The 23560-nt window shown below is 43.6% G+C and overlaps 1 protein-coding gene across 4 annotated transcripts; it reads left to right on the top strand.

The window, feature by feature from the left end:
• The first annotated feature begins 72 nt into the window (after positions 1-72).
• On the top strand, positions 73-17389 carry C1H2orf80 (chromosome 1 C2orf80 homolog). Of its 4 annotated transcripts, none has more exons than XM_028702667.2 (9): positions 74-256; positions 3329-3445; positions 4915-5010; positions 5210-5291; positions 7512-7594; positions 8929-9016; positions 9428-9505; positions 13820-13907; positions 16591-17389. In XM_028702667.2, exons 3-9 carry the CDS (start codon positions 4970-4972, stop codon positions 16662-16664), a joined length of 534 nt encoding a protein of 177 aa, XP_028558500.2. In that variant the 5' UTR covers positions 74-256; positions 3329-3445; positions 4915-4969; the 3' UTR covers positions 16665-17389. The 4 variants fall into 4 exon arrangements, with proteins under 4 accessions (XP_028558539.2, XP_028558500.2, XP_028558531.2 ...); XM_028702698.2 differs by lacking the exon at positions 74-256 and adding an exon at positions 287-387; XM_028702706.2 differs by lacking the exon at positions 3329-3445 and having other exon boundaries at positions 73-256.
• Positions 17390-23560: the final 6171 nt, after the last annotated feature.

Here is a 23560-nt window from a genome sequence, read left to right as displayed (position 1 = left end):
GGCGTTTCCTGTCCTAAATTTTAAAAAGGAACAAAATAAATAAAAACGTGTTATTGTTGTTGTTGTTGTTTGTGCGCTCTTCAGAGCCGCTCTGCGCGGCCGCTCTGTTCCCCCGGCAGCCCTTCGGCCTGCTTGCCTCCTCCCGCGTGTGAGGGAAGGGCGAGGCCTAGCTCCCTTGAGGTGAGCGGGCTGCGTCGCCATGGAAACCCGCGCAGCTTCTGCCCAGAGATGAGGGCCGGCCTGCCCGTGAGGCGAGGTGAGGCGGCAGCATTCACAGGGGAGCAGACCTCAAAGTAGACCTTTACTTTCTTCCCTTGTTCCTGGTCTTCGCTCGCCGCCTTTTCCCTGGCGAGGACCAAGAGAATGCCATTGTGTGGTTTCCCTCAGGTGCCAAAATGTCTTGGGCCAAACCAGTGCTTTTTTTCTAAAAAAAAAAAAACATGTTTGGGGTACTCTCATTTTCCTACTCATGTTGAAATATTGCCCCTCAATGAGGCCAAACTTAGATTCACAAAATGTTTAGGGGTACCCCTGCGTCCCCCCAGGAAAAAAGCACTGGGCCAAACCCAGCAGAGATGCTGGTGGCGTCAGGGCTGGGCAGCCTAGTAATTCAGATCGACAAAAAGTGCGCCAAGATTGCAGGAAAATGTGCAAATTGTCCCACCTTTACTTTTTTTTTTTAAAATTAATTTTTTATTGAAGTTTTAACAAACCAACAAAACACAATAACAAACAAAAAAAGGAAAAAAGACATAAGGAATACAAACATAAAACACATATAAATTCAATTTTTACTTTCTTATAACTTACTTTCCCGACTTCCTCATGCCTTCCCTTTCTGTATTCTAATTTCTGATTAGATTATCAGCAAATCCTTCCCTTTTAACTTAATTTTAATATTATTTATTTTCTTTAAGTTATCCCTTACCGCTGTTAACCCCTTATTTTTTAATCCAGCGTCATTCTAACATTCATTAATTTTACAGTATTTCTTTAGATACTCTTTAAATTTTTTCCAATCTTCTTGCGCCGTATCTCTTCCCTGGTCTCGGATTCTGCTCGTCATTGATGCCAGTCCCATGTAGTCTATCACCTTCATCTGCCATTCTTCCACGGTGGGTAGATCTTGCGTCTTCCAGTACTTTGCGATGAGTATTCTTGCTGCTGTTGTGGCATACATAAAAAATGTTCTATCCTTCTTTAGCACCAATTGGCCAACTATGCCCAAGAGGAAGGCCTCTGGTTTCTTAGGGAAAGTGTACCTAAGTACCTTTTTCAATTCATTATAGATCATTTCCCAGAAAGCCTTGATCTTTGCGTCCCACCTTTACTTTTAATAGCACTGCGGACTTCTGCAGCAGCTCATGTTCTAAAGGCGCAATCCCATGCACGTTTGATCAAACCCCACCGTTTGATGGAGCAGAGTGCAGCGTTAGTCAGTTTGTAGCAGCTGTCACACATTTCAACAAGTTTTTGCACCTGCATTCACACACACAAAAATCGCAATTGGTCTTCATTGTCAGGGGTGCGTGCAGGAGCCGGGCCCTGTGACCAATAGGACTCTGCAGGCCTGGGGCCTTCCTAAGGTTGTTCTGAAGAGACAAGGTGCGGTCCCACAGGTGAGGCCATTTGGTAACTCACAGCACCTGGTGCAAAATACGTAGCAAAAAAAAAGAACGGAACCGAAAACAAATCAATAGCCCCACAAGATTTATGTGGACTCTTAAGATGGTAACAGTTGATTGTCTCTAACCAACTGGTTCCCAGGGTATAGCTAGCTGTAATAATGATGATAATAATAATAATAATAATAATAATAATAATAATAATAATAATAATAATAATTTATACCACACCCATCCTGATATGCTGGAATATACTGTTGTGTTGTGTTGTGTTGTGTTGTGTTATGTTATGTGCATGTTTAATTATTATTTTTTAAGGGAATCTGAGAAGCGCCCTACCTTCCCCATTGTCAGGTGCGTGTGCAGGAGCCAGGCCCTGTGACCAATAGGACTCTGCAGGACTGGGGCCTTCCTAAGTTTGTTCTGAAGAGGTGAGGCCAATTGGTAACTCACAGCACCTGGTGGCAAGAGCTGGGAAGAGATATAAGGTCAGCATTTCCCTTCAGCTCTTTGCCACAGCAGCACGCTTCTTGCCTTTGGCTTCTTGCTTCCTGATCCTTGAACCTCGGCTTCTTGATCCTCAGACCCTTGACTTCTTGACTCCCTGCTTCCTGGCCCTCGGACCCTTGGCTTCTTGACTCCTTGATTCCTGACCCTCAGACTCTTGGCTTCTGACTCCTGGCTTCTGGACTCCCGTTCCTGCTCCCACCCCGCCATCTTCCCCCCGGTCCTCATGTCCCCTGCCGGGACTTTGATTGCCCGTGAACCGGAGCATGACATTCATATTCTGTATAATACTGTTAGGAGTTTGTGCAGCAGGGGTAGGCTTGTATGCAAGGGCCCCTTCTAATTCCTGGATCCAGCAAGTGATTCGAGTTCTTGAAATAAGACAGGCTAGCTTCCTGGTGAGGTAGTGGCCTGAGTATGGGTCATTAAGGTAATAAAGGAAGTTGCTCTGTACCAGAGTGGAGAATTGAGTTATGTGAGCTAGAAGCTGGGAGTAAAGTGGCAGGTTGGGAAGCCAGAAAGACAGAATGCCTGATTTCTGCTTGAATTCAAGGCTGTGGCTATGGGAGAAGCAAGACCTTTTTGGGGTGTTAATGGTGTGAACCCTTCTATCGTGGGCTCAGGTTGTATACATGTGTAATAAACCATATATCATAAAGACACCACAGTCTCCGCTGTCCCGCATTCTGAGAAAAAACAAACCCTGAGAACTCAGAGATTGGGGTGTCATGCAACAAATACTGTTGAGTTGAACGCTGCATTAAATTAAACACACTTAACATCCATTTGATTTCAGTGGCCTTAGGTGTGCTTCGATCCACACAGGATTAGACTTCAAGCGTCCCTAGGAACATGTCAATTCTTTGTTTTCTTGACCCCTTGCTTCCTTTTGATGCAAGTGATTGTTGACGCAAACTGTTAACATCCAGTAAGGTCCATGGCAGAAGAGGGACCAGTTCTCATTTATCAACCAGCTATCAGTGTTTCAGATAAAACATTTAGCTTTGAAATCCAATGCCTTGGCATGTAAAAGGATCTCTTGCACTCTGGCCCAGCAGCTCAGCCCAACGGGGAGCTGCTTGCTAGTACTGTATTCTTTTTCTTAAAAATTCAGTTCAGCAATATTGTGTTTCTAAGCAACAGACAAGTGGTTCATTCTCTTGCTTTCCCTGAGCAAGGCTTTCATTTCTGTTAAGGCTCAGCAGGGCAAGCAAGAAGAGAATAACATCATCTGGGCAGAAGGCTTTTCTAATGATACCAAGTCAACGAAATCCCGAACCTGAATCTTTTTAATAACCATTGCGTGGGAAGAGGTAATGGCTTATTTTTCATCCATTTATGTAGAAGTACCACACTGTATCATCTTTAAGATGCTATTTAAGATGTTGCATTCTTTTCACAGCTGACAGTCATTTCATTTATCTCACTGCTAAATGGACAGAAGGTAGCATGCAATTTTGCTTTCATTAGAACAGAATGTGTAGACCTTACCATGCCAATTTAGGCTCTTAGAAAAGAAATTAGGATCTTTGAGAAGAAGCAATAAGAATAACTCAACAGTTGCTCACAAAATAATTATCTATCTTTCACACATCAGATATGTTTAAAATACGGTTTACAAGTATGTTACACATTAATGTTTCAGTTATGGGGATCTGTGGATGGGTTTTTGTTGTTAATAGAATTCATTGATACCAGTATTTACAGTGAAATATCACCACCGGAGTATATTACCTCTATTTTTTCTGTGGTTTCTTATCCTTATACATGTGCATGTATAGTAGGGAAATGTACCATTAATATACAGTGGTACCTCGGGTTACATACGCTTCAGGTTACATACACTTCAGGTTACATACTCCGCCAACCCAGAAATAGTGCTTCAGGTTAAGAACTTTGCATCAGGATGAGAACAGAAATTGGGCTCCGGCGGCGCAGCAGCAGCAGCAGGAGGCCCCATTAGCTAAAGTGGTGCATCAGGTTAAGAACAGTTTCAGGTTAAGTACGGACCTCCGGAAAAAATTAAGTACTTAACCTGAGGTATCACTGCACAGTGGAAGATTTTCATATTATTGGATCCTGGAGGAAGGTGTGTACAGGGAATAGTGGGTTGCCAAGGTGCAAATTCTTTGTGTGTTGCATAGCATGCAGCTGTTAACTTTGTGAAGAATGCTGCAGCTGCTGCTAGACCTGAGTAACATTATGGGCAATGCCAGGAGGAGGATAAAAGGTAAAGGGACCCCTGACCATTAGGTCCAGTTGTGGATGACTCTGGGGTTGCGGCGCTAATCTCGCTTTATGGGCCGATGGAGCCGGCGTACAGCTTCCAGGTCATGTGGCCAGCATGACTAAGCCACTTCGGGCAAACCAGAGCAGCGCATGGAAACGCCGTTTACCTTCCCGCCAGAGCGGTACCTGTTTATCTACTTGCACTTTGATGTGCTTTCGAACTGCTAGCTTGGCAGGAGCTGGGACAGAGTAATGGGAACTCACCCCATCGCGGGGATTTGAACCACCGACCTTCTGATGGGCAAGCCCTAGGCTCTGTGGTTTAACCCACAGCACCACCCGCGTCCCATAGGAGGAGGATAGGGGCTCCTATTAGTAGCCTCTAATCAGGGAAGCTGGCAGGTCTGCCTACAGTTGGCTGTGTATCTTGAAATTGCTAACAGGAGCAAAACTTGTAATACATGCCCTGAGAAGTTTACAATCTCATGACCTTCTAATTTTCCTTTATTGACTTACCTATCCTTAATGTCTTATGTTCTGTCACTGTACATAGTTCTTACCTAACTGGACCTTTGCAACTGGCACGTGGAGAAAGAACTCACAAAGTAATGGAGAGAAAACGTTTGAAACAAGAGATTGAAAAACTCTTGTAAGTACCTCCTTCTATCTTTTTTTTTTTTTTTTTTTGATATACTGTACTTTAAAGTAGATTCACATCCAATAGCTGCATTTTATACCCAATGTGCATAGCAACTCACACTTTCCTCTCCCAGCCCAGCGCACACAAATAATAATGCACTGAGTGGCTGAGCATTGGTCCTAATTCAAAATTATTCTTTTCCTGGAAGGGGAGATTATGTTGGTGTCAGACTTCGAGAAAATGAATTTGACCCACAAGGAAAGAGGAAGACTACCTTTCTAGATGACTTGGTAAGCAACTACTTTACATTCTTGCTGGCTTTTAGCCAAAGCCCTTTGGGAAAGGCTGCAGTTCAGTAGTACAGCAACTGTTTTGCATGCAGACACTCACAGGTTAAATCCCTGACATCTCTAGGTAGGACTGGGAGTGCTCCCTGCCTGGCAGTATGGAAGGGCAATGTAGACAGTCATTGGGTGTAGACAATCTTGAGCTAGAAATTGACTGACTCAGTATAAAGCAATAAGGAGAATCCAGGTGATGCATAATAACTATGATAATATTTTATTCTCTTGTTAATTATCCTGTTTTAAATGTGCATTTTGTATTTGACTTCACTTAGCAATGTGTTTTGTTTTTTTGAAATGTTTAAGATTTTTTTTGTTAACTTTGTGTTAAATATGTATTCTGTAGTCCTCCTTTGTAATGTTTTATTTTGAAATCTTTAAGATATCATTTTAGTTTTAGTTTTCTGTTAATTATGTTGCTTTGACTGTATACTTTATATTTGACTTCCTTCAGATTGTTTTATTGATGTTTTAATATTCTGTAAACAGCTTTGAGATTTTTCTTAAAAATATAAAGCGGTTTAGAAATGAAATCAACAACAACAACAACTCTAATGTCTTTATCAATCAGACAAACTTCATTCCCCCACTAAGGAATGATGTATAAAGGATGAAATTTCCTTGCCCTTTGTCTCATTGTGTCAGCTCTGTGCTGCTGGCAGACATGCTCATTGGACACATCCACCAGTAGAGGTGGCCATTTAATTGTAGCATGCCAAAAAGTGGCATCTTCCATTCAGAAGTGAGTCGGGAGTACAGGAAGCAAATACTTTCATGGCACACTGCAGCTTTGGCTGCATGCACACTTTACCCTTAAAACATATTCGAAACACATTCTTTCCCTCAAAGAAGTCTTTGAGGGAATTCTGCTCCGAGGGGAGTAGGCCAGCAGCGGCAGCCATGGAGAGACAACAGGATGCTCCGCCACTGCCGCCGCTTCAGTCGCCCAGGACAAACACAAGCTCATCCTCCTCTCTGAGCTCAGCAGCAGCAGCACTGGCTGGGGAAATCAGGACATTTCAGGATCAAATCAGAAGCTGGGATGACTTTCTTTATTTTTTTCCCCAAATAATTTTTATTAACAGGCCAATCAAATCACATTAATTCCAAATTACACAGCCAAATTTTTAAATTTTTGTTGGGGGTGCCCATGTTTCGAGCTCAGAAAGGGATCCAAACATCTCTCTTGCTTCTGCTTTAATGTACACGTGTTCTGTCCAAATATTATTCACAGTTCTGTTCAATCTTCTCTTTGTTATTTTCCTCATCTTCTTGTTGTTATCATATATTCCTCTTTGTGATCTCTGGTAGTCTCCACAAGCGGGTTGAAAACAAACGTCGTTATATCCTGTGTGGATTTTACACTCCTCCAAGAGCCATATCAAGATAGACAGACGCCATTTCCGCACCTCCACACAAAACATTCCCAAAGTCTGTCCGTTAATTTCCACAAGCCTGCCAATCTCTCCTCAATTTTCTCAGGGGGCCCAGCCAGGTCAAACTCACAGTCTGATATAATAACAAACCATGGTCTTCCTCCCCCTCGATCATCCTGTGGCCAGGCCTGCCATAACAATTCTCTTTTTATGACTGCGTCACAAAGAGCTTCCATTCCTTTCCCGATGTTCCCACACGCCATGCCTTTGATTAGTAAGTTATTTCCACACAGTTCTTAATCATCCTGCTTGTAATCAGTAATTGCAACGGTTCTTTCTTGGGGGGAGGGTTATTGGGCACTCACATAAGATAAAAAAAAGAAAAGCTCCCCCCCACCCGCCTTTTCAGTTCTGCTCCGACATACCACTCGCTGGGATGACTTTCATAATTTAGGGGCTGTCCCTGGAAAATCGGGACACTTTCAGCTTTTGCACAAATGCACTGAATCAATGCAGCAACCAGTGCTGCTTATTGGGAACTCTATTTGCAGGATAGACTATGTAACGTAACCAAAGATAACACAGACCCTGTGAGTCAACAGCACACATGTTTGAGCTGTGCTAAGTTCTCTTTTCAAGAGCAGGTGGTCAAAGCAATCCAAAAGTAGACCAAATCAATACAAACCCTGTGGGTCAGCATCACACATGTAACACATTTGAGTTGCACTAAGCTGTTGTGCAAAGAAATCATGTAGTTTGACATCACACACAAACTTTTTTTCTCTTCTAGGCTCACTATGACCTGGCCATAAATGTTGCTTTACCTTGGCTCAATGATTCAGAAGCCCAAATGCCTTGGGGAAAAGAAAAAAGGCAAGTGTAAGGTCTCACTGTTGTAGTGATTCTGTTAATATGCGTAGGAAAGCTGGAGCCAGGTTTCTTTTTCAGCCACAACTCGCCAGAACCCAGTTCCGGTACCTCTCAGGTGGGCAACGTTGCTATTATAAGAGAATAAGAGAGGCGTTCATGGTGAGTTCCGGCAACTCTTTTTCTAGAAAAACAGCACTGGCTAGAGCTGTATGTTTAATGCAGTACCCATTTAAAAACTTACATTTATGGGGCCCTCCAGATGGTCTTTTTCTTGCAAATTCATGCTGATAGTGCTCATGATGCTATCAGAGTGGTCACACACAATTCCACTCTCAGTACTGTTTGCATCTGCAAAAGCTTTGGGGTAGTCACACTGCTTCGCTTCCAATCAGTGCATATCCCGTTACTTTCTGCTGAAATCTTGTAACTTTTTATTCCTCTCACACTCCGCTTTTGTTGCACTATAGCCCCTCCAAACAGCAATAATGGGGTGGCAATGGAGAGGCATTACAGAACAAACCAAAGCAGGATAAATTCAGCACTAATGCATTATCACTGTATCAAAAATGTGTTGCAAAATGCACCCACAATAAAACCCCAGTCTGGAGGAACCCTAACTCTATTGATCTGAATGGAGACATGCCCACAAATGTTGATAATACAGATTAATTTGAGTTTGTGTTAACCTATAAGGGTTATCTTATTTATCCTCACATTATCCTTGGTACATGAAGCTGGCCTGTATTTTGTTGAGTCACATACCTACAGGACTCTGAACTTGTGCATCACATAGTTTGCCACATACTCCTTACGGGATCGGGAGGCCAAATGGAGAAAAGCCTTTTAAAGGGATTGCCCCGTATTCCACAATCCTCTAGATCTATAAAACAGAATGAACAGTCCTTAATCCAGAGCTCCAAACAGAAGCATTATAGCTTGACGGTTCCAAAACACTATGGAGCATAAATCACAATTCAACAGTCACGCTTTTTTAAAGTCTTAAATGGGATCCCAGGTAGAACAATCCAAAATTCCTTTGGATCCATTGGATCCCAAGTCAGCCCTGCTGCTGTCAGGTGACAGGATTGGGTGTGATTGCTGCAACAGCTCCAGGCTGGCGCAGCAATTTGCCTGTCTTCCACATTCTGCCCTGATCATCGTTAAGGCCCACCAGGCAGTGGCTGAGGTTAGCACTGCCCCCTGAACCTAGGAAAGATTTGGGCTTTGATACCCTCCTCTACAATTTCATCATGCAGGTGTGAAAACCACAGTACATATCACTTATAAATTGTTAGATAAATTTACCTGTTACTTTTTTCTTGATTTCCTTTGGACAGGAAGCTACCATTTCATCGACGATATATTTATCCCAACCGAATTGAAAGAGAAGCTATGATTTTATCATCTTATGCCGGGATGCTAATGGTATAATCCTTTGTTTAAATACTGATTGTTTTAATAGAAATGGTTGTGTGTAAGAGTCCCAAAAAGGAAAAATATGTTATCAATGAATTAAATTTTCTTTTATATGTATTTTTCTTGCAGGCAAGTTACTGTTTTTTATTAAATTGAGGGTTGCAAAATTTGCCCTCTATTTTGGCACTTTGCCTTTCTCTATTTTTTTTTTTACTCTTACTGGAGTAGAGCAAAACAAAGCATTGCCTTTCAATCAGTGCCCTTACTCTGCCTGAGGTGGGCAGTGGGACTGGAGAAAGGACAAGTTTTCCATCCATCTGCTTCTCCTGCCTCACAAATTTGCTGGGCCCTTAGTTAGTTTTAGATAAAAAGCAGAAAGATATTTAAAACAAAAACTGAACTGTACCACTGTTTCTACAGAACAGCATTCCTGTTGAAGATGTCATTGGGATTTATACCACTGGAGCCTGTGCAACGCACTGGCAGAGTTCTGCAAAAGTAAGTTAAAAAGGTAAAGGGACCCCTGACCATTAGGTCCAGTCGTGGCCGACTCTGGGGTTGCGGCGCTCATCTCGCTTTATTGGCCGAGGGAGCCGGCATACAGCTTCCAGGTCATGTGGCCAGCATGACTAAGCCGCTTCTGGCGAACCAGAGTAGCGCACGGAAACGCCATTTACCTTCCCACCAGAGCGGTACCTATTTATCTACTTGCACTTTGACGTGCTTTCAAACTGCTAGGTTGGCAGGAGCAGGGACCGAGCAATGGGAGCTCACCCCGTTGCGGGGATTCGAACTGCCGACCTTCTGATCGGCAAGTCCTAGGCTCTGTGGTTTAACCCACAGCACCACCCGCGTCCCTAAAAGTAAGTAACATGCACATTATTAATCTGTTACCAGTTTTAGGCCGTGTGACAAACAGGCTTCCTTTCCTTCTGGGGGCATTAGTCTACTCATACTGACCTTCCCAACCTGCATTATAAATTTAATCCCATGTTTATCCCATGCTTCTATTAAGGAGTTCAGGAATCAGTGCAGTCAAATGCAATTACCTATAGTATGGCTGTTTTTCAGTTAACTTCAATTCAGTCCCCGGCACCTCTAGCTTAAACAAGGAAAGGAAAGATCAGGTTGGTACTACAACTCCCATCACCACCAGACAGCATGGCTAATGATCGGGGTGATGGGGGTTGTAAACAACAAAATGTGGAGGACCACAGGTTTATCATCCCTGCCCTAAAGAGTCATTGGCATTCAGTAGTGGGCACAATGAACAATTATAATCTTGATGATATAAGGCAACGTCTTTTATTCCTATGGGTGTTGCTACACACACTGCTTAAATCAGGCATGTCCAAAGTCCGTTTTGGGGACCTAATCTGGCCCGCTGGTTGGTTTCTTCTGGCCCCTGTGGCAGTTTATTTTCTGGGGTAAAATCCCCCCAAAAAGCTCAACTTTGGTCGGCCCTCATGCATGTTCATTTCATCAAATCTGGCCCTCTTTGAAAAAAGTTTGGACACCCCTGGCTTAAATGATACACACACATATATAAATATCATTAACTTTTAATATAACTTCAACAAGTACAGCTAAAAATAAAACTGATAATATTGCATTGTTTCAAATATCGAAGTGGTGTGAAGCATGTATGTGTAAGTGAAATCATAATATCATTCTTTATTAATTTGGGGCCAATTACCTGAAATCTTACTGGCTATTAGGGTTCCGCATTGGCCATGTTGGGCTTCCCAGTTAGTTTTAATTAGTTAGTTTATATCTTTCTGTGCTCCTGGGGGACATGAAGAAACCCACAAAGTTTTCTGTGTAAGACTAGTATACAAGCATATATAAAAGCTTTCTATATTTGTGTAATTGATCTTCTGGGAATGTTTTGTGTGTTTCTCTCTCCTGCATAATATGATATATTCCCCAGGCTAAAATGCAGAAAAGGTGAAAAGCAATGAAATTAATTTTTTCTTTTCTTTTTCTTTACAAAAAGCTTGATACCAGCTGACACTATATGGATAAGAATATTATATCAGTGAGTGTTCTGTAGAGAAGTACCATTTGTCCTCTGGCTCAGCTTTACTGAAAGTCACTGAGAAAATAAGGTGCCCTTCTTGCCTTTGTAAATCTATAAAATATTGCCAGACTGCAATCATATTTTCAACCCAGCCCTCTAAAATTTTTTAATTCATAACACTTAGGAGCCTTACATGTGATGCTGAGTTACACACACATATGAAAGGTGTCTGGATCATATGTTGGATTACAGCTCCCATCGTCTCTGGGCATGCTGACTGTGGCTGATAGGAAGTCCCAACACCTGAAGGGCCGCAGGTTCCCCATCCCTGGTCTAGATACATCCCATATTATCTGCAAGACTGCAACAGAGGCCAAATAAGCAGCTCAGCCCTCTTGTATAATACAGGAGAATGCATGTTCCATTCTTTCATTTGGTTTTTTCAGTATTGGACTCTTTGCAATCATTTCTTTTCACAATCTGATTCATGTAAGCCTGTGTTGTACTGAGATTATTAGTGTAACTATCCTATTGCCATCTACTCCCAGCTGGCAACAGCTGTCCAAGGTCCCAGGCAGAATAATCTTTTGCAGCCTGACTACTTAAGATCCTTTAAGTAGAGATGATGGGAATTAAACCTAAGCATTCAGAGCTTGTGCACTGACTTTTTAAAAAGAAAAAAGAAAGTAGTCTAATCTCTGCAGCTCTGGGTTGCTATTACAGCTACTCTCTTTCCCCCTATGGACATGGTTTTGACATCAGTGTGTATATGTCTCGATGTATTGGGCAGGTAACCCTACAGCCATTCAGCACACCTTCAGTATTATCACCCTTTTTATTCACCTGAAACACTTCCCAGCTACATATTAAAATATCTGCACAATAGACTGGCCGGCTAAACCAAGTGAGAGTAGCCAATGGGTCTCAAACGCTCAGTAAGTGTCAGGGAACTGCCATCGGAGCTAGAGGCGGAGGGAAGGCTCCAGAGTGATGCTGGAGAGGGTCCCAGCAGGGAGAGAGGCAGCCCATCTGCTGGGGAAGGAAATCAGCATAACACCAGTGGAGAAGGGGGGCAGATGGGGGAATCGGAGAGGAGGTTCCAGGACTCTTCGCTGGAGACCAGCGGAGAGAATACGGGTACTCCGCTGCCCACACCTTCCCTGCGCAGAAGACTTCCGCGCAGGGAGAGTAGGAGGAGACTTGGCATCAAACAGCTTTTATGCTGGAAAAGGTTCAAGAAACGCCCACTGACGGATTCTGCCAGCGACTGAGACAGTCACGATGCTGGAGGCTGTTCAGTCAGAAAGGGTTAACCAGGTAACCTAGCCAGGAGTGGCGGCAACTTACGCACGAGAAACCCCTAAACCCATTACAGTAAGTTAAGGACTTCCCCTGCATGTGAAGACAGGCTTTGGCAGACTGGGAAGATGACACCAAAGGTGGGTCCAGTGGTCCAGAAGGCTTGTCAAGCTGGAAAGGTAGCCCATCTAGGAGATGGGAAACTCTGATCCTAAACCTCTGCCGCCTTGTGGTATATCTTCAGGAGACGAAAGGGCTAAGGCGTAAACCCTACACAAATCTGGAGTGGAGTCCCTAAGGGGGTGTCCCCCTCCTTCCAGCAATTCCTGCAGCCAAGCTGGTTCCAAATGTATTGCTCCGCTTTCCTTTGGACCCCATCAGTGAGGCCAAGTGGGGGGTCTTGTTGTCTGGCCAATCCAGAACCTCCGTCTAGACCAGGGGTCTGCAACCTTTAAGACAAAAAGAGCCACTTGGACCTGTTTCCGAAGAAAAACAACAACTGGGAGCCGCAAAACCATTGCGACATTTAAAACAAATATATCTCCGGAGCCGCAATCTGACAGCGGGTGGGAAGGTGACGTCGGGACGGTGCGTGACTAATGCATGCACCGCCCCCATGCGACGTCACAGCCAGTACAGCGCCCGCCACAATGGGGAGTGTCGGGGCGCACAATGCGCCTCCTCCCCTCGCTAGTATCCGCCCCGGAGCCGCGGCAAAGGTGTAAAAGAGCCACATGCGGCTCCAGAGCCGCGGGTTGCAGACCCCTGATCTAGACTGCCCAGGCTTGCGCCCTAGGGAGGTCACTTCATTTTGACTTCACCCCCAGAGGTGCGCTCCATTGTCTCTCAAGATGAATGCCAACAAGAAGTGCTTAAATAAGTGTTATAACACGATTTTTCAATATGAAATTTAAATCTCCTGCTATGTTTCTTGACATCATTTTAGTAATGTGTACAATTCCCCCCCCCCCACCTATAACTTTTAAAAATGTTTCCTACCAGTCTTAAAGTGGAAGAGCAATGAGTGGGTAGCTCTCGGAGCTGTCCATTGGGAGCAGCCATAGGATGCCATCTAGTGTGCAAATAATGTTACTGTGCTAAGCTATAGGCTGCAGGAAAATAACATTGGCTACATTTCAGAAGATCCCGTAGTCTATGTCCTGGCGTTAGGTGTCATATTAATTGAATCCTAACAAGATTCCATTGTTAAGTGCCTAAAGAAAATAACAGAAGAGCAATGCCGCAGCGGAAATCAATCCTGATGAGATATTGCAAAGAGGAAAGTCAGAAATGGTGAACTAGAATGATAAATAATTAGTTCTTATTACCATAATTGCAATAACCTACTGGTATTCTGATACCAAGCATTTTTGCTCTGGTTTCTCCCAATAATCTCAGCATGTAAATGATGGCCTATAATACTGTAGTCACATATTTGCTGCCACAAGTTATGGGGCGAAAGTAAGGTACCAGTGACTTTGTTTAACCTGCAGGGCCACCGAATTCATTCTTGCAATCTCTCACTGCATCCTTTTGCAATGTTGACAGCCCCCCAAGCTGCAGAACATGCAAGGAAACAGAGTAAGTGGATATTACCTTCTCTCACAAAATTGCGTACTGGATGTTATGGAATTTGGGGGTAGGAGTTCTGAAGACTTGTTACTTCAGTTTTGCCAACAAGCAAATCTCTCTTATCTATCAGTCATTCTCTGCTACAATTGGGAGATAACTAAAAATAGCCAGTGTTTTTTTTGTGTGTGTGTGTGTGTGTGTTTTTGAGATGTAGCTATTTTCCCCAAGTGGGACTGATGATGAGATAACTAGACCAATTGAACTGATAGGATAAACTGAAACAATGTGGACATGACATTGTAATAGTGGCTCATTATTGCTGATTTGTATGAGTTTGGGTTTCTGCCCAAACATTTTTAGCTCATTAGACATCACTCAGCCATGATACATTTCCTCCCAGACCTTCATGCCAACCCCAATGGTGTTGCAGGTGGGGACTGTTGCTAACATCATGGTACTGTTGTTGTTGTTGTTTAGTCGTTTAGTCGTGTCCGACTCTTTGTGACCCCATGGACCAGAGCACGCCAGGCACCTCTGTCCTCCACTACTTCCCGCAGTTTGGTCAGACTCATGCTGGTAACCTCGAAAACACTATCCAACCATCTCATCCTCTGTCGCCCCCTTTTCCTTGTGCCCTCCATCTTTCCCAGCATCAGTGTCTTCTCCAGGGAGTCTTCTCTTCTCATGATGTGGCCAAAGTACTGGAGCCTCAGCTTCACGATCTGTCCTTCCAGTGAGCACTCAGGGCTGATTTCCTTAAGAATGGATGCGTTTGATCTTCTTGCAGTCCATGGGACTCTCAAGAGTCTTCTCCAGCAACATAATTCAAAAGCATCAATTCTTCGGCGATCAGCCTTCTTTATGGTCCAGCTCTCACTTCCATACATCACTACTGGGAAAACCATGGCTTTAACTATACGGACCTTTGTTGGCAAGGTGACGTCTCTACTTCTCAAGATGCTGTCTAGGCCTGTCATTGCCCTTCTCCCAAGAAGGAGGCGTCTTTTAATTTCGTGGCTGCTGTCACCATCTGCAGTGATCATGGAGCCCAAGAAAGTAAAATCTCTCACTGCCTCCATTTCTTCCCCTTCTATTTGCCAGGAGGTGATGGGACCAGTGGCCATGATCTTCTTTTTTTGATGTTGAGCTTCAGACCATATTTTGCGCTCTCCTCTTTCACCCTCATTAAAAGGTTCTTTAATTCCTCCTCACTTTCTGCCATCAAGGTTGTGTCATCTGCATATCTGAGGTTGTTGATATTTCTTCCGGCAATCTTAATTCCAGCTTGGGATTCATCCAGCCCAGCCTTTCGCATGATGTATTCTGCATATAAATTAAATAAGCAGGGAGACAAAATACAGCCTTGTCGTACTCCTTTCCCAATTTTGAACCAATCAGTTGTTCCATATCCAGTTCTAACTGTAGCTTCTTGTCCCACATAGAGATTTCTCAGGAGACAGATGAGGTGATCAGGCACTCCCATTTCTTTAAGAACTTGCCATAGTTTGCTGTGGTCGACACAGTCAAAGGCTTTTGCATAGTCAATGAAGCAGAAGTAGATATCTTTCTGGAACTCTCTAGCTTTCTCCATAATCCAGCGCATGTTTGCAATTTGGTCTCTGGTTCCTCTGCCTCTTCTAAATCCAGCTTGCACTTCTGGGAGTTCTCGATCCACATGCACATCATGGTACACAACTTCACAAACCAGTGGTGGGAGTGCACTGGATGCAAAGTGCAGGCATACACAGCCTTTCCATTTATGAAGTCTGAACCCTTTCAAACAGCCTGTGGTACTTTGCCCACAGCTTCTGCTGAAGGCTCCTTTAGCTCAAAGTCAATTCTTCATTTTAGTACAGTGGTGCCTCGCAAGACGAAAAGAATCCGTTCCGTGATTCTCTTCGTCTAGCGGTTTTTTCGTCTTGCGAAGCAAGCCCATTAGCGGCTAAACGGATTAGCGCTATTAGCGATTTAGCGGCTTAGCGGCTATTAAAGGCTTAGCGGCTAAGCTGTTAAAAGGCTATTAACGGCTTAGCGGCTTTGAAAAAGGGAGAAAAAAGGGGGGGGGAAATGGCGAGACTCACAAGACGTTTTCATCTTGCGAAGCAAGCCCATAGGGAAATTCGTCTTGCAAAGCGCCTCTGAAACGAAAAACCCTTTTGTCTAGCGGGTTTTTTGTCTTGCGAGGCATTCGTCTTGCGGGGCACCACTGTATGTGCTACATGAATTGCATACTTTGGACTTCCAGCAGACAAATATCACTATAGTCACATGCTTAGGGCTGTTTCTGTGTCAAATGGGCACAATTTGTTGCCAAACAGGAGACAGCTTTCTGAGGCTCCGCATAACATGCATGCTCACAGCTGGTGGGAGTGGGTGTTACAATGACTTCCCTCCCTCATCACACCTGTCCTCAAGCACAGATCTGTCAAACAAGAACCTGGACCTCTGTCTACAGAGGAACAGTTCTTCTTAGTTCTGCCCACCTTGAAATTCTTGGAGATTATCAAAGGACAGCCTTGGGCGGCAGTGGAATTAGACAGGGAATACCCAGGATTGGTATGCAGTTTCAGCAAAACATTTCATCCACATTCACTGTTGATCTCAGGAATGTTTCAGGAACATGTCAGCCAATTTCAAGTTAAATGACAAAGGGGGTGAGGGAATGACAATCTATTCTTTTCTCTTTTTCAAGGTGTCAAATTCCACAGGACAGAAGCAAACAGAAATGCCACCAGCAACTCAAGAAAAACAATGGACACAATTTAGAAACAACCAGAACTTTTAGTTTCAAGAAAGGAAGATCATGAGAAAGTAGTTTTTTCCAATAAATCAAATGAGAATAGACCCTACTAACAACAGAGCTTCTGGTTTCAGGCAGCCTGGTCCTATCCATGTTTACTCTTAAGTTCATGGGCTTTCAGATAGGATTGCAGCCTTAAGGTGCTGTTGGAAGTTACAGCTGTGCTGTCCCAGAACCTTATATTTAACAGGCTTCACTGTTGCTTTAGGAATTCCTACAGGTGTTTATCTCCCACCTCTATTTAGATATTTTAGGCACATCTCACTTACACTCTGCCTCCTCTTGGAATTTCACCATTGTGGCAGAAACCTCTCTCCAGTCGATAAAAGCAGGGGAGTGTCATAAATAAAAACAATAATTTATCCAATGCAGCCATTTGATTGCAGATGTCCTTCCTGTCCATGACCCTGAAAAGTTGTCCTTCCTGTCCCTTCTCTGTTCTACTCATATTTAAATCTTAGAAGTCTCATTTCTGTAAACACAACATACACATGTTGCTTTTCCCTATTGGCTACCAGTTTCATATGTTAGAAAAAAGGGAACTTCAAGCACTAGGAGCCAGGGAGTTTCCAACATTGCTTTAACAACAGTTGTAGCAGTTTACAGTTTTGTTTTCTTTCCACAACTCCAGTGCTTTTTTCTGGCGGTACTCAAATGTATGCCACAAATAAAAATAAATTTGATTATCTCATTCATGTTGTTTTGTTCCAAACTACTCAAATCTATTTCTGGATGGCTAAACTAACAGCCCTCTTGAACTATGCAAGATTCACATTTGCTGTGAATTTGAGAGACACAAATTAGATTAAGTTTGATACTCTAGCAGCTCAATCAACCCCATATGAAGCCTCCAGCCAAGTAAGATATAGAGAGGAGGCCCTGTTCCACCATTCAAACCAGACCATTTAATCTCATGTTCATTCTGGACCCTTGTGATACTCTGCAGTTTCCATTATGATCACTAGAGGCCACTGAAACACTTGCTTATAAGGGAGAACCAGTCTGACTGGGGAAGTGAAAGTGCCTCCTTTGTCAGGTGGTTCATATATTTTGAACTGGACAGTGCAGATTTCATTAGATTTGCGTATACTAAATTGCTCTTTCAATTCTTGATTGCGCCCACAAGAGAATGGATTGAATCCAGATATTGTGGCCAGTGCTTTGAGACCTGAACCACTCAGAATACCAGCCCCTCAGGTGCCAACTTGGTTTGAAAATTAACTTTTACTGACTTCAGCTCATAAGGAATTGTTGCGCCTATTAGCCTGGATTGTCATTGGCTACAGCTCATAGTTTGTTTGGACCAAGGCAGACCATGAGCCTGGCTTCACACATAACGCGAAGCCAAACCATGGCTTAGCTCCAAGAAGCACAACAGCAACTGGATTGCTGAGGAGCAAATCATCTGTGATTTTTCACCGCATGGTTTTGGCTCGGCGCTATGTGAGAACCAGGCCACTCACTCACAGTTAAATAGAAAGCCTAATGAAAAAAGTTAAGATTGTGAGGGTGTTTCCCTTTCATTACAAATAAGAAGCAGTGGTTGCTTTTTCAACAATTAATACAGTGGTACCTCTGGTTATGTACTTAATTCGTTCCGGAAGTCCATTCTTAACCTGAAACTGTTCTTAACCCGAAGCACCACTTTAGCTAATGGAGCCTCCTGCTGCCGTCGCCCGATTTCTGTTTCTCATCCTGAAGCAAAGTTCTTAACCCGAGGTACTATTTCTGGGTGAGCGGAGTCTGTAACCAGAAGCGTCTGTAACCTGAAGCATCTGTAACCTTAGGTACCACTGAACATAGGACACAGGAATCTGCTTTATAGTGAGTCAAACACTTGGCCAGCCTAGGTCTCAGTTGTCTACATTCACTGGCAGAAGCTGCCCATGGTTTCCAACAAGAGTCTCCTAGCTGTACCTGGAAATGCCAGAAGCTGAACCTGGGAGCTTCTACATGCATCTCTGAGCTACAGCCCTTCCCTAGCCCACTGCTGCTGTTTTACTTATGAATCAGCAATGCTTCTGAATACCAGCTGTTGGAAACCACAGGAGGGGAGAGCGCTCTTGTGCTCGAATCCTGCTTTGCTGGTTTGCCACAGGCATCTGGTTGATGAGTGAGAGAACAGGATGCCGGGCTCTGCTTATGTTCTCTTCATCCAGCAGTTTAGTATGGGGGGAAAGACATCCAAAGCCCCACATATTTTTGAAAATTGAGAGCTCGTGCACACTCGTCCTAGACAGCAGAAGTCCAATAGGTTTCCCACTTGCCCCACGCTTACTAGGCATGGGTCTGAACAATTCTGCCTTTCCCCTGGAAACCTGCTCTTTAGTGCTAAACCAGAACAAATGGCAATCTGCAGAAAACCGGATTGCCATTTGTTCCGATTCAGTGCTAAGCCACGGGTTTACTTGGGGGAAAGCAGTGGGGCGAACAGAAGTGTGGATAAGCCCCCATTCTTGCCTTCCCATCACTATGGTGCAGCTCTAGAACCTGTGCTCAGTTTACAGGGCTCAGCCTTCAAGCATGTGGCGTCATTGCAGTGAATGCAGTGACTTGGAGCATCTTAACTGACAAAGTGTCATGCCGCGGTCAGCTCCACATTTCACCTCTGTGCTTTTTGGACATGGATGGGGGCCGGACCCCACCCCCAAAATATTTGAGGGGCTCAAAAGGGCTCCGCTCCCAGGAGCTGGTGCCCCTGATGTGCTTAGACTGTGTCTTTCCACTAAGTTATAGGGCAGCCACTAATCATGTATATTTGGCCTTTGGAAGTAGACTTTCCAGAGAAGAGGGCATGATGTCTACACAAGTATGTTCCTAGTACGTCTTGTTTTAGAAATTAAGCACTGCATACATTACCACAGTGCTTTCCACCTAAAACTGTAGGCCAACCAGCTACTGATGATTGTTTGAATTTATATTAATTTTTGTTTTACATGTTTCTATTTCCTGCCCTGAGGCCTTCGGATTATAAATGCTTATAATCAAATGTAAATAAATAATAGTTGAAACAAGAGCATAAAAAGTAGCCTCGGTTTACAGGCTTTAACTCCTGTAGAAGGTCCTTAATAGGACTTCTGTGCAGAGTTCCTGTATGTATTCATGGAGAGAGATGTTCATTGTAATGACTGTAAAACAGAGTTGCTTTCCAAGCAAAGAGAGAGAGGCCAGAAAACCATCTTACTTTGAAGATGAGATCTATTTACAGAACCAATTTGTTTCCATGTATTACTTTAGAGGGTTTTAAGCAGGCAACCTAAATCCCCACAGCATCACAAGTAGTTGGGGGGGGGGGGGTGGGATGGGGGGTTATGGAGAGAAAGGGAGGGAGGGAGGGAGACACAGGCTTGGGACAAGACACATCACCATGGAGATAGATAAGAGCAAATGGTTGTACCATCAAACGGAAGGAAGAAAGCCAGGAGAAGACACAAATAAAAGGAGAAATCTCATTAAACCCAACACTAATTTTGTAATCAGAGGAATAAAGGTCCCTTGAAAGCCTCCAGCCCGAAGATACGGCACAACAAAGAAGCACCAAAGGTTTCTAGCAGCCAGGTGTGGAGTGCATTTGGACATGGCAGCGCTCTGCTTTTCGTCTGCTTTCGTCCCAGATTGTCCAGCATAGTGCTGGGGTGGCAGTCATCTCTCTAATCATGATGTTCGGCAGCAGGAAACAGCATGAATGGCCTTTCCTTATTATGCTACATTGCTGAAAGAAAACTGACATGCATGGGTTTCTGAGGGAAAGCTCTATGGAAGTAATTTTTATCTGCAAATCCATGAGGAAAACTGAATGTGGGAGGACTCTTATCTATCATCTATCTATCTATCTATCATCTATCTATCTATCTATCTATCTATCTATCTATCTATCTATCTATCTATCTATCATCTCTCTCTCTCTCTCTATCTATCATCTATCTATCTATCTATCTATCTATATCTATCTATCTATCATCTATCATCTATCTATCTATCTATCTATCTATCTATCATCTGTCATCTATCTATCATGTATCTATCATCTATCTATCATCTATCTATCTATCTATCTATCTATCTATCTATCTATCATCTATCTATCATCTATCTAGCTATCTATCTATCTAGCTATCTATATCTATCTATCTATCTATCTATCTATCTATCTATCTATCTATCTATCATCTATCTATCTATCATCATCTATCTATCTAATGCCTCCCCCACCCCCCACAGGAGACATTGAATACAGTGGTACCTTAGGTTACAAACACCTCAGGTTACAAACACTTCAGGTTACAGACTCCGCTAACCCGGAAGTAGTACCTTGGGTTAAGAACTTTGCCCCAGGATGAGAACAGAAATCGGGCGGCAGCAGCAGGAAGCCCCATTAGCTAAAGTGGTACCTCAGGTTAAGAACAGTTTCAGGTTAAGAACAGACTTCAGGAACGAATTAAGTTCGTAACCAGAGGTACCACTGTAATTATCTTTTTACCCCTTGTGCCCCATTAACATATCCCTACATTTTTGCAAGTTCAACTGTAGTGATGTAGTGAGAGAGTATGAGCTTTGCCTGCTGGTGGTTCTAGGCAGGGGACTACAATTTTTGCCAACCCCACCCACCTCTCCCAGCGTGGGAGAGAATCAGTTTGCATGCTGCATCTTGAAGGTGCGAGTGTGGCAACCGAAATGGTCAGACGCTGGCCCTGGGCTCAGGTGCCCAACTTCTCCAGGTAGGGCTGGGAAATCTGAAATCTTCAGAGCTACTGGCAGCATAAACAAGACAGGCAAAGGGCCAATGGTCGCACCGTCAGATTGATAAGGCAGCTTCCCATCTTCTTCCTAACTTGAGCATACTTGGGTGATCAGGGGACCTGAAATGCCAGAGAGCAGAGGCATGGCTGGTAGGGGATGGGTCCAAGGTGCATGAACTGACAGAATGGTCCTTGGGAATAAAAAGTCCAGTCAAAGGTGACTATGGGGTTACGGCACTCATCTTGCTTTCAGGCCGAGGGAGCCAGCATTTGTCCACAGACAGCTTTCCAGGTCATGTGGGCGGCATAACTAAGCCACATCTGGAGCAATGGAACACCTTGATGGAAACCAGAGTGCACGGAAATGCCATTTACCTTCCCACCGCAGCAGTACCTATTTATCTACTTGCACTGGCATGTTTTCGAACTGCTAGGTTGGCAGGAGCTGGGACAGAGCAATGGGAGCTCACCCTGTCGCATGAATTCAAACCACCGACCTTCTGATCGGCAAGCCCAAGAGGCTCAGTGGTTTAGATCTCTAGAACAAGCCCAGCCAGAGTGCTTTGGCTTGTCACAGATGAATCTTTGTCTGGGGCACAGTACCAATCCAAAGGAAAGTAAAAATAGTAGTACTGTCTCTCAATGGGGATATTGAAAGGCAGGGACCTGTATAGAATCTGACCCTGACAATTGCCAGTAGGACTAGCCACATCAGTGTAACCATGGGCAGTGCTTAAATTATTACCACTGGACATTTTACTATTGGACATTTCAACTTGGAAGTGAAGGAGTGTGCCAGAAAATGACAAATCACTATAATTTAAAATGTGGAAACTTGGAAAGTATAGTTATGGCAAGGCAGAAGGAAACAAGATGTACTCTAAAACCAGACTCTGTATGAACCGAAGTGACCATTATGTTGTGTGGAGTTTGGTAACCTGTCACTATGACTCTCCCACAGTTCTTCTGGCCTGCGGACCAGCAGAGGGTTTCTGCAAGGATGCTGCCAGCTCAATTTTACAACCAATAAAACTGCAGCCACTGCCTGGCGATTTACTAGTGTCAGGGTCTGAAAAGCCAAAGAACCTGAGAGCCACATGAAGAAGGAAATAACTTACTTTGCTTGCTTGGCTTAACTATTTCCTAGTTCTACTAGGTCTTTGAGCCACCAGATTCTGCCTCGAATGCTACCTGTTCAGAAAGCAGGAAATAAGTATAATATGGCATCTTAAAGAGCAAAACATTTATTGTGGCATCAGCTTATGGGGGCTACATTCTGCTTCACCAGATACTTGAGTCTTATCTTGAGTTGCAGTGGGGGGCGGGGAGGACTGTAATAAATGAAGTCAGAAATAAATCAAATGCCCCCCGAAAAGTACCGATGGAGATAATTACATTCACAAAAGTCAATCATGTTAATAACACAAATATTCTGGCATTGGTAAACCAATTGGCACGGATAATGTGATAAAAATCCATTGTGCCAATTCAATTCACAAGGGATGGCACTGAAATCCAAAGTTGGCAGCCATGTCCACACACCAGCGGTGAAGTTGTCCTCTAGAAGAACCAGACCTTAAATCTTAACCATAACACCAGCTTTTCTCCTTCAGCCTAGAGATGGTGCTTTGGCTGAATAACTCTTACGACTGCATGCTGAGGCATGCTGCATTCAAAGGAAAAATAGCTGCGTGTAAGTAGCCAAACAATGTCAATGAACTAAAGAACATCAATAATTTGTCAAGGCTGCTGCATGTCATGTATCTAGACAAAAGCTGAGAAAGTACAGAGACAAAGATGGCAAGCACATGTTTACTAAACTAAATAACTCTTGCAAAGCTTAATGGCCTTTTCCTATCCAATATTTCATTCATTCATCCATTCACAATAGCTTGCAAACAAACACATTGCTGATTTGCTAAATGGCATTCCTTGGCACTGTTTCCTTTTGCTGGGTTTCAGTGAATAAAAGCAATGGGGGAGGGTAATCCACCCTGTTTTGTGTAACGTTTAATGAACTTCTGCCACAATCCTCATAGATTCCTAGGCAGAATTCAGCAAAGTCTGCGGAAGGCATTCTTTTGATTTGTGTCTTTTGGATAAGTTCTTTTTTTCCTTCTCGC

This window comes from Podarcis muralis, chromosome 1, assembly GCF_964188315.1.
Source record: "Podarcis muralis chromosome 1, rPodMur119.hap1.1, whole genome shotgun sequence".
NCBI lineage: Eukaryota > Metazoa > Chordata > Lepidosauria > Squamata > Lacertidae > Podarcis > Podarcis muralis.
This window is presented reverse-complemented; position numbering and strand designations above follow the sequence as displayed.

Coding starts and splice junctions, on each gene's coding strand:
- C1H2orf80 (XM_028702706.2), top strand. CDS start 4,970: ATGGAGAGAAAACGTTTGAAACAAGAGATTGAAAAACTCTT. Junction 5,011..5,209: donor CAAGAGATTGAAAAACTCTT/GTAAGTACCTCC, acceptor TTTTCCTGGAAG/GGGAGATTATGTTGGTGTCA. Junction 13,908..16,590: donor AGAACATGCAAGGAAACAGA/GTAAGTGGATAT, acceptor CTCTTTTTCAAG/GTGTCAAATTCCACAGGACA.